This window comes from Ursus arctos, unplaced genomic scaffold (assembly GCF_023065955.2).
Source record: "Ursus arctos isolate Adak ecotype North America unplaced genomic scaffold, UrsArc2.0 scaffold_1, whole genome shotgun sequence".
Classification (NCBI taxonomy): domain Eukaryota; kingdom Metazoa; phylum Chordata; class Mammalia; order Carnivora; family Ursidae; genus Ursus; species Ursus arctos.
Genome location: NW_026622763.1, coordinates 80,622,439 through 80,633,930, shown reverse-complemented (window position 1 = coordinate 80,633,930; position 11,492 = coordinate 80,622,439). Strand labels below are relative to the sequence as shown.

The 11,492-nt window shown below is 40.2% G+C and overlaps 1 protein-coding gene across 1 annotated transcript in view; it reads right to left on the bottom strand.

Annotated features, from left to right (window-relative positions):
- Positions 1-2,376: 2,376 nt before the first annotated feature.
- Positions 2,377-11,492, bottom strand: part of LOC125281342 (serine/arginine repetitive matrix protein 1-like) — a 21,672-nt gene continuing 12,556 nt past the window's right edge. The window contains exon 5 of the mRNA XM_057316069.1: positions 2,377-4,025. Coding sequence (XP_057172052.1) covers positions 3,836-4,025 — 190 coding nt within the window. The 3' untranslated portion in view covers positions 2,377-3,835. The remainder of the gene's footprint in view (positions 4,026-11,492) is intronic.

Genomic DNA, 11,492 nt, shown 5'->3' with positions numbered 1-11,492 from the left:
TTTCTTTTCCAAATTTATCATTTGTTTTGGGGAGGCAGCATTTTATCAGAGGCAACAAGCCATCCTCTCACTATATTTAGAATTTTAGTAGCGAAGGTACTAGAAAGTTGTTTTAGTCCTTTACCTGAGGGAGTAATTAACTCAGTGGTCCTTTCCTCACATCCTTTCTGATATTTGATTAAGAGTGCAGACAGGTAAACTGCAAGGCAAAGAGCCCTAGACTAGGGCCTGGATCATGGTAGTTCAGTGACTGAATTAAATGACTAGGTCTTTGGTTTTTTGTTTGTTTTTTTTTTTAATTTGTAAAATGAGGATATTCAGTACTACCTACTTTTCTCCCACCTATAGGTTTAGAGACACAACTATGAATGTATACGTTGTTCATATGTATCATTAAGTGCACTTGTAATAGAGGGATACCCATTTAGGAACCAGGGAAAGAACTATGGGGCCCGATAGGGAATTGAGATCTGGTATCTTTTTGGTCACTAAATACATACACATGCATCAGAAACTCCGGTTGAGACAATAATTTCTCAACCACTTATTGTGTGTGACAATCTGTATAAGTCTTAGTATACTTTCAGCAGGTAGCCTCAATATAAATATTTTATGAATAAATTAATGGACAAAATTTTCAAGGCTGCTCATCAGTTTCCCAAAGCTAAGACTAATGTCCTCTCTCAAAAAAAAAAAGATAATTTTTAGCACTTTGTTCTTCCCCTAAATAATGAATATCTATGTCTTCTTTAGAACTATGTTCATAACATGGTTTAAGGTCTTAAAATTTGATCCTGGGTAAACTAATAAGCAAATCACCCAGAGCAGAGTCTGAAGTAATCTAGTTTGTCAAATGCTGAGTAACTGCCTCTCTATTAACTTGGAAAATACAGAAATGTAGAGAAATAATCCATTTATTGATTAGTAACTCTTATGCTGTATAATTTATTGGTCCTTTCAGATACTATCTTCCATTTCTTTAAAGTTATTGATAGACACTGCTATCTGTGAATCACTTCCAAGTGATTAGCAATTTAGTAGAAATTAGTCATCCTACTAGTCATTTAGTAGAAATGTAGTCATATATGCTTACAAAAACTTTCAAATTATATTTTAGATTGTGTATTTTATTGGACTATAATAAGTCATATTTCATAAATTTCATCTTCTATTTTATTCCAAAACTTTCAATTATCTTGAATAATGTCCCTTCTTGTTGAGTATACCCATATTTCAAAGACTTGCACAAATGTGGATATAAATTGAATCCATTTTCCCCCTTTCTAACATATATATATGTGTGTTAGAATATATATATATTACATATATATATGTATATATATATGTTTGAAAAAAAGTATTTTTTTAAGAAATCTCTATGTCCAAATGGGGCTTGAAATCATGACCGTAAAATCAAGAGTCACATGCTCTACTGACTGAGCCAGTCAGGTGCCTCTGGATTTATATGTTTTTTAAACTTGGTTGGGAAATATCTACAAACTTCAACATGAAAATATTTTTGTCTTGGGTGTCCCGGAATAGAAAAACTACACGTTTCTATGAATGACACATGTATGTACTCAAATGTAGAAATAAAGTAAACATGAAAAACATTCCTTCTGATTAGGTGTAAATAGAATATATTTTTAAGAATCTATCACTAGACAGCCAAAATTTATTTACTGAAGAGTTTCCTTTCAGGGTTTTTCCAACAACTGGAAAAATCATGCTGTTCTAGTCCATTTGGGTTGCTGTAACAAAATACTACAGACTGGGTAGCTTGTAAATGAATTCATTTTTGACGGTTCCAGAGCCTGGAAATGCACCATCAGGGTGCCAGCATGGTCAGGTTCTGGCGAAGGCCCTTCCCAGGTTGCACGCGGCCATCTCTTGCTGTGCCTCACAAGAGAGAAGGGAGTAGGGAGCTCCTGCGGTCTCTTTCCTAAAAGCACTTATCCCACTCACGAAGCCCCATCCTCATGCCTGAAGCACCTCACGGAGGTCCTACCTCCTAAAATCATCACACTGAGCAAGAGGATGTCAACATATGAATTTTGAAAGGACACAAACATTCAAATCATAACAAATACCTAAATCGACAGCAGTCCTCCTCAGTTATGGGAAAGTAATCGCCAGTGGCAAAACAGATACTGGTGTATAGTTCTACTTTACTCTGAGTAACTGTGCTGGGAGCTATATTCTGAGTCATGCTATCAAAGAGAATGAACTCAACGATGAACTTAAGTCGGCTAAGTCCCAGGTTCTAGTTAATATATGTGCACCCAACAGGGCTTTGATTTACGAAGTCTTTCCTGCATTGAGCCTGTTCCTAAAATTTCTGTTCACTGTATGTATCACAATCCATTGAGATTATAATTTTTTAAAAAAGATTTTATTCATTTATTTATTTGAGAGAGAGAGACAGCCAGCGAGAGAGGGAACACAGGCAGGGGGAGTGGGAGAGGAAGAAGCAGGCTCCCAGCGGAGGAGCCTGATGTGGGGCTCGATCCCAGGACTTCGGGATCACGCCCTGAGCTGAAGGCAGACGCCCAACGACTGAGCCACCCAGGCGCCCCTGAGATTATAATTTTTTAACTATATTCCAAATTTGGGAAAAATGATCAAGTTATGAGAAGGATTTGGGGCAATCATTATATCCAACACTATTTACTGAGTGGCAACACATGGGATAATGTTCACACTGATTCGTGTGTTAAGGGAGAAAGTTCTGGAATCGATTCCCCAAATTTAAATCCTGGCTCTCCTACTTACCGGCTATGTCCTCTCTATTACTATTCCCAGTTGAAATGGGGATAATGATAATAACACCTGCCTCATAGAGTTAACTAAATGATATGTGTAAAGCACTAAGCATGAATAAGTGCTTAGTAAGTGTTAGTTGTTCTTTCCTCCTTTAAAAAGAGAGATTGGAAATGTATACCCACAGGTGCCTGGCTGGCTCAGGTGGTAGAGCATCCAACTCTTGATCTTGGAGTTGTGAGTTCAAGCCCCACATTGGGTGTGGAGAGTCCTTAAAAATAAAATGTGTACCTAGAAACCTGTGATTTTGTATGCAACCAATCTATAGTTTAGTACTAGAATAAAAAGCATTATGGCTTCTTCCACATAATACTTTACATCAAAAATTTTATTTCTAGTCAGTTCAAAGTAATAAGAATGGGAAAAACTTGGCTTTAGAACTAAGCTTCCAGACAGAAAATAAGTATATAAGTATTAGATACTTGAATTACTCCCTGAGGTTCAGCTGCTAAAAGCAATATCCAAAAAAAGCAATATCCCCTAGTTTGAATCCTGATTTATTTCATGCCCAGTACTAGTCACTGCCAGTACCGATTACAGTATCTTGCACAGTCAGGTATTCAAACATTTGCTCAATAAATAAATGAATAAAAAGTAAATTCACAGATAGAGCTGGGAGTATGAAGAGAACATTTAATTTTTTTCATTTAGCTCCAGCAATGTAATTCCCAACCAGCGAAGTGCATACAGTTTATATAAACCAAGCTCTTTGGTTCACAGAGTAATGCATCATGGGAAATTATAATCACTGCTTTTACAACTGGGTATGATCCTGTAAAATTCTGTGCTCTTGGTGACAAAGGAAGGAGGAGGACAGACAGATGGATCAGCAGGACAGATGGATCAGCAGGAGTTCTTCACTCCTGCTGGAGGACAAATCAAAACCAATGTCCTACCAATGGAAGATTACTGACATTTACTTTCATGAAGGATTTAGACAAATTTGCACACATACTGCAATTTTTAAAAAGGTGACTTACTGAGCTATGAGGAAAAAGTAAAAAGGGATCTGTTATTAAAAAGATATTTCCCTTGGGGCTCTTGGGTGGCTCAGTTGGTTAATCCTCTGACTCTTGATTTCAGCTTCGGTCATGGTCTTGGGGTTGTGAGATCGAGCCCTGTGCTGGGTGTCTGGGTGTTGGGGTGTCAGGCTCCATCCTGAGCATGAAGCTTGCTTGAGATTCTCTCTTTTCCTCTGTCTCTCCCTAAAAAAAAAACAATAATAATTTCCCTTTTTGCCTGATTAATGTGGACTGGTTGTCCCACTAGTCCATATATATTAGTCTAAATATATTCATGTAGTAGACTGAATAGCCCCCAAATATGTCTGTGTCTTAATTCCCTGAACACGTGAATATGTTACCTTACATGGCAAACAGATTTATGATTAAGTTAAGGATTTTGAGCTGGGGAGATTATTCTGGATTATCTTGGTGGGGACAATGTAATGAGAAGGATCCTAATAAGAGCAAGGCAGGAGGACAAGAGTCAGAGGAGATTAGAAGACACTGTGCTGTGGGATGTGGGAGGGGATCATGAGTCAAGGTATATAGGTAGTAGCTTCTAGAAGCTGGAAAAGGCAAGGGAACAGCTTATCCCCTGGAACCTCCAGAGGAATGCAACCCTGCTGATAGCTTAATTTCAGCCCAGTAAAATCCATTTTGGACTTTTGACCTGCAGAACTGTAAAATAATAAGCTGTGTTAAGTCACTAAATTTGTGGCACTTTGTTAGGACAGCAAGTTTCCATTGACACATTCATTAATCTGCAACTAACTTATGGAGACAGTAATTTGAAGTCAATACAAAAGGAACTTTATTTCTAATTCTCTTGGATTACAACAGGAGTTACCCTTGGAAAAGTGATTTATTCTAGGTTAGGGGTAGGAAAAAAGATAAGATGAATCCAGCGCATCTGTTGGTATCAGAAAGTGAAGAAGTGCTCAAAAAGGATTGGGGGTATGTCAAAAGGGTACATGGACACTAACCTCAAAAGGCTACCAATGGCTAATGCTGGAACAAATTGACCAAAAATCATGATGGATTATAACTCCCCAAATAAAATATGTATTCTCATGAGTCCATAATGAAATAAATAAATACATCAATACATATATGTATGTATGCACGGAGGAGAATGGGCAATTCCATTGAAGAATGTTAAAATTAATATGGGAAAGGGGCGCATGGGTGGCTCAGTCAGTAAAGCGTCTGCCTTTAGCTCAGGTCATGACCTCGGGGTCCTGGGATGGAGCCCCAGTCCGCCTCCCTCCTCAGTGTGGAGTCTGCTGGTCCTTCTCCCTGTGCCCTTCCCCACCACTCATGCTCGCTCTCTCTTTCTCAAATAAATAAAATCGTTTAAAAAATTAATATGGGAAAGTTTGAGGAGAAGCAGACTATTTGCACAGCTCAAAGTATGTCTCCCAAGATACTTTGTAATTACAAGTGGAAATACAGTAACTCTGCAGCCGAGAAACCCAGAAGACACCGGCTTAACAAGTAATCAAGATTAATAATCACTAGGGTAGCAAGCAGATTCTAAGATGACTGCTCACTCCCTCTGTCCTCCGTACCTTTTTCTTTCTTTCTTTCTTTCTTTCTTTCTTTCTTTCTTTCTTTCTTTCTTTCTTTCTTTCTTTCTTTCTTTCTTTCTTTCTTTCTCTTTCTTTCTTTCTTTCTTTCTCTTTCTTTCTTTCTTTCTTTCTTTCTTTCTTTCTTTCTTTCTTTCCTTCTTTCCTTAAATATTTATTTATTTGATAGAGAGGGAGGGAGAGCACAAGCAGGGGGAGCGGCAGGCAGAGGGAGAAGCAGGCTCCCCGCTGAGCAAGGAGCCCAGTTGTGGATGCGGGTCCCCTAAGGGCCTTTTCCACCCGGGCCTAGAAGTCAGAGGGGCTCGAGGGGTGAGAGGGACTGTCTGGGAGGTTTTCCTGCTGCCCTTGTAGAAGGAGGTGCCATCAATTCGAACCGGAGAGGGGCCTCCAGGAAAGGAGAGGGATTCCTGGCTGCCAGATAGCCAGAAAACAGTTCGGTCCTGTAACCAAGAACTGAATTCCGCCAACAGCCTGAGTGAGCTGGCAAGAGGACGACAAGTTCCAAATGCGAACGCAGCCCGGCCAACACCTTGATTTCACCCTTGTGAGACCCTGAGCGGGGTCCAGCCCACTTTGCGTGGACTGCTCACCTCTAGAAACCGAGAGATAATAAACGGGTGGTGTTACGGTGCTGGGTCTGCGGCGAGTCACTCCAGCGGCGGAAGAAAACTGCACAGCCTGCCCCCCACAGGACGCTCTGAAAAGCACACGCTGCGTCTGAGATTTTCTTGCCAGAACTACATTACCTCATCTAATCAGGAGAAAACACAAGAGAAACCCAAATTGGGAGACATTCTACAAAATGACTGACCAGGACTCTTCAAAGAGGCTGAGGTCATGAGAGAGAAGGAAAGACTGAGTGTCTGGAGTGGAAAAAGGAGATTAATGGTAAGCTGACGAGATGTGAAAAAAGTCTGTAGTTTAGTCAACAGCAACAAAAAATACAACAAAACACCTGGAGCTATTTCCCTCTAGAATTGGGCTAGTCTGTGTAACTGTAAGTAATTCACTTGTCTAGAACTTGGTGTTTCTAATTGTTAGGTAACATGAAAAGCACATTCTATTTTCTTTTAAGATAGCTTAATTTTGGAAAATTGGTGTGTTTTGGAAGACTTAGTATGCTTCAGTATTGTAATGATTTTGATGCAATGTTACAGAGTAAGGAAAGCAAATACTATATATATATATATATATTTTTTTTTTTTTTTTTTTTGAGAGAGAGAGGGTGCACGCACAGGAGTTGGGGGGGAGGGGCAGGGGAAGAGGGAGAGAGAATCTTAAGCAGGCTCCATGCCCAGCACAGAGCCCGATGTGGGGCTCCACCTCACCACCCTGAGATCATGACCTGAGCCGAAATCAAGAGTTGGACGCTTAACCAACTGAACCACTCAGGCGCCCCTCAACCAAATACTATTAATGGATACAATCCAAAAATGAAAATCTGGACAATTTAGTACATTGTGGAGGCTTTTTGTGGTTGCTGCTTTGCTGTTTGCCTTTTCTTTTACTTCAAATGAAGGAGTTGGCATAAACAACAAATACACAAAATCCCCTTTTGTAAGTTGAAAAGAATGAACATTTCAGAAATTTTCTGAACTCAAGTCAGGATACAGAGAGGGAAGCAAAGAAGAATTCAGTAACACACCATTTAAACAGCTTGATTCAGGAAAGACAGAAACCCTCTTCCAATAGAAGAAAAAAAAAAACCGGACAAATGGCCTGCAGGGAGTATTCACATGAGCTTTCTAAGAACGGTATCATGAGTCTCTCTTTCCCTAAAATTTTTTGTTAGCTTTATTTCAGAAAGATGGACATATACTGTAGGGATTGAATGATAATTTATCCCCCATCAGTGATTACTGTACAACGTACTCTGACTTTCCTGCTCATACATTTTCAGTAACATAATTCTTCCCTCCTTCCTCCACAGACAGAAACACAATGCTTACCATTTCTAGCTCAAGCCTGGCTTAACGGCCTCCTCTGAGGTTAATGTTAACATCGTTCTGGACAGAGTAACAGGAAGCATCTGGGTATCTTACCACAAACTGAGATGATCCATTCTTTCGCCATTTGAAGTATAAATTCTGTTGGTATTAAATTACTTAATTGCTTCTGTTTTATACTTTAATACATTAAAACATTCAGATAGAACATCATAAAACCTCTGGGAAAATGAAAATGATTTATGACTGTGTAAATATTTATTTTGTTCTTCCCAGTTGGTCAATATTTATTCTTTTCCCCCATTTATTTTTAAAGTTTTTATTTTAATTCCAGTTAGTTAACATACAGTATTATATTAGTTCCACGTGTACAATGTAGTGATTCAACACTTCCATACATCAACCAGTGCTCATCACAAGTGCCCTCCTTAATCCCCATCACCTATTTCACCCATTCCCCTCACCCCTCTCCCCTCCCCATGATAGCTATTCTTGCAAATCTTTTGTTTTTATGTTCTAGAACCATCTATGGCTACAGCAAAACTCAGAGAATAATGTTAGTCAATTAACAGCTGCCAAGTTACCTTAGAGGAGCAGATGGTATAATTGATCATGTCCTACAAAATGGGGGAAGGGAACACTTAAAGATATTTCCTCAAATACACCACAGAGTTTCCACACAAAAGGCTACAATGAAAACCATATTTTCTCCTCTTGTATGTTTGTTTTTACTTCAGGTGATTCTCTTATATTGTATTTTTTACTTTTAACCTGTAGAGTTTTCATTAGTCACTTAAAAATAGAGTGCGCATACACTTTAAGTGGTTTTAGCAATAAAGAATGTACAACAGAAATAAGCCAATAGAAAAAAGTAGCATACTTAGCACCACTCCCAGATTTTTTAGCTAGAGTATAATATGGACAATTGGAATATAATGCTGAAGGGACTGGCATAGTTAGAATTGTACAGATATTATTTTACTAACCACCTTGGACTCTTAGTGAGATTGACAGAAAGTCCACATTTGCTTCCTCAGAACCCTTCTCATTTAACCTATAGAATACCCATATCTTTTTATTTTTTTTTAAGATTTTATTTATTTGAAAGAGAGTGAAAGCGAGAGAGATCATAGAGGAAGAGGGAGAAGCAGACTCACCGCTGAGTGGAGAGCCCGATGCGGGGCTTGATTCCAGGACCCCAAGATCATGACCTGAGCTGAAGGCAGATGCTTAACTGACTGAGCCACCCAGGTGCCCCAAATAGCCATATCTTAATTATACAATCGTCTCAACGACATTGAACTGGTTAAGGATTCAAAATCTCAAATATTCATTAATTTAATAAATAGGGTGCATATTTTGTGGCAGCCACTGCTCTAGATGCTTAGTGAACAAAATAGATTTTAAAAAGAGAAAAGGAGGGGCACCTGGCTGGCTCAGTTGGTAAAGCATTTGACCCTTGATCTCAAGGTCATGAGTTCAAGCCCCATGTTGGGTGTGGAATCTAATTAAAAAATAAATTAATTAATAAATTTTTTAAAAAAGGAAAAAAACCCTAGCTTTCATGGGATATATATGTGTACACACACACACACACACACACACACACACACAATTTATATACTTTTTTTTTTTTTTTTTTAAAGTAGGCTCCATGCCCAGCGTGGAGCCCAGCATAGGGCTGGAGCCACCCAGGTGCCTCAGAACTCGTATTTTTTAAAGTGGGATCTGTATAAAATAAAACATCCCTAAAACGATAATTCTTTTCTCTCTTGCCAGACAGAAGCCACTTGAGGGCAGGGGTTACTGTTTCCCCAATATCCTAACTGCAATGCCTAGCACGCTGTAAGTGATTCATAGGTATTCCTTGAATAATTAAATAGCAGAAGATCCTTTTTGCTTAAGTACAAATAATGTTTTTTTGTTGCCTGTTCTATCTGTTCGAACTTTTCAGCTTGGCTCTCAAAGTTCTCTTAACTGGGCCCTACCCTACTTCTTTATTTTCCACTACTTTCCAGCACACACCTTGTACTACAGAGAAGACATACTCCTGCTTTACCTCATGCCACTTCCTCTGCCCCAGATAAGTAAAAACCTACTCCATTTACATTCAACAAACACTGATCTAGGATCTTCTGTGTGCCAGGACTGTGCTAGAGATTTCCACATATCTTCTTGAATCTACACAAGCACTCTCACAGGTTTTCAGAAGGAGTGAAAGAGGCTCTGACTTCTGAGAACGGCCCAGGGTCACTCAGCGACCCAGGCCAGCCTGGGCAACAGCCCCAAGCAGCTGAAGTCCTTGCTCCGCCCCTTCAGTTCTCCACTACCAGCCCTTGCTTGTTCTGCAGAGTTTCCCTGACCTTACTTACCTTTGCAGCCAGACTGTAAGCTCCCTGTACCCAACTGGGTCCTATACTTCACTGCCCCACAGAGCCTGAACGCCATGCCCAGCAAGCACTCAATACTTCACTCACTGAAGGAAGGCTAACCAATTCGGGCTCAGTCTCCTATTTTCAACTATTACAAGTTAATCTTTGGAATAAATTCCATCTTTTTTTTTTCTTATAAAGATTTTATTTCTAAGTAATCTGTACATCCAAGGTAGGGCTTGAACTCACAATCCCAAGATCAAGAGTCACACGCTAGGGGTGCCTGGGTAGCGCAGTGGTTAAGCATCTGCCTTCAGCTCAGGGCGTGATCCCAGCGTTCTGGGTTTGAACCCCACATCGGGCTCCTCCACTAAGAGCCTGCTTCTTCCTCTCCCGCTCCCCTTGCTAGTGTTCCCTCTCTTGCTGGCTGTCTCTGTCGAATAAATAAATAAAATCTTTAAAAAAAAAAAAAGAGTCACACGCTCTACAGACCGAGCCAGCCCGATGCCCCACAGATTCCATCTTTTGAATTAAGTTTTACAGGGTCAGAACTTGCTGTGTGAAAAATACTTCCTTTTAGTCTTAAATACCTCGCCTGAGATTTTAGTATCTTTGACTTACAGGTAAACAATTTAATGTTCAGCTGATCTACTTCCTTAATTGACTTTAAACACAACCGTGTTTATTTTCCAAGCACAGAAGTCCTAGTGTTTCCAGGTTTTCTTTCATTCTTTGACCACACAATGGCCTCTTCACGTCTTTGAGGTACGACGAGGGAAACTCGCACAGACAACTTGCATTTTCATGAGATAACCTATCCAGCGTCACGTGTTCTCCTCAGCCAGCAGATTTGCCCTCAACACGTTTAGCTTGGCCAGCAGTTGAGAAAAAAATAAGAAACTTAATATTTCTAAGCCCGGTGCTGTCACGTTCCTCTTGGGCTCCACCCCTCCCTACAGCCTTCAGCCAGGCCAGTTCAGACCTTTACGCTAAACCTCGGCTGTAAAGCCAACGAGAGGACGGGGCCTGCCTGGTTCACTACTACCCACCGCAGGACCCTACAGATTTCAGCCTCGTAGTCCACAGCAGATGCTCGTCAACATTTTGTCCCAATCCACCGTAAAGATACATACATGTGTTTGTAACTGAAGAGAGCTGTTTCATGAAATAAACCTCGACCACAACGACTCTGGTTATTTTCTATTCTATAGCATTCTATTCTTTTTAGTAGGTCATTAGCTGCTGAGTTGATTTCTTAAGTTCCCTGTTTCAAACACAATATGCCACAGAGCTGAGGTCAGTTGTCCGGGCAGGGTATCACCTAGTACCCGGTACAAGAAGAGCCCTGTGATCATTTTCTGCTAGAGCCAAGTGCTAGGGAAGTGCCTGGCAGTCTGGCACATAGCAGAGTAAATACATGCTTGGGGCTTTGTGTTGGCTGAGTCTGTTCTTACAGAGAAAATATATAGTTGGAGCACATTTTATTTTATTTTATTTTTTTTTTAAGATTTTATTTATTTATTTATTTGACAGGATAGAGACAGCCAGCTAGAGAGGGAACACAAGCAGGGGGAGTGGGAGAGGAAGAAGCAGGCTCACAGCAGAGGAGCCTGATGTGGGACTCGATCCCAGAACGCCGGGATCACGCCCCGAGCCAAAGGCAGACGCTTAACCGCTGTGCCACCCAGGCGCCCCATGGAGCACATTTTAAAAAATTAAACGTTCATTTAATCAAAGGTACCGATAATTTCAATCAAAGAGAAA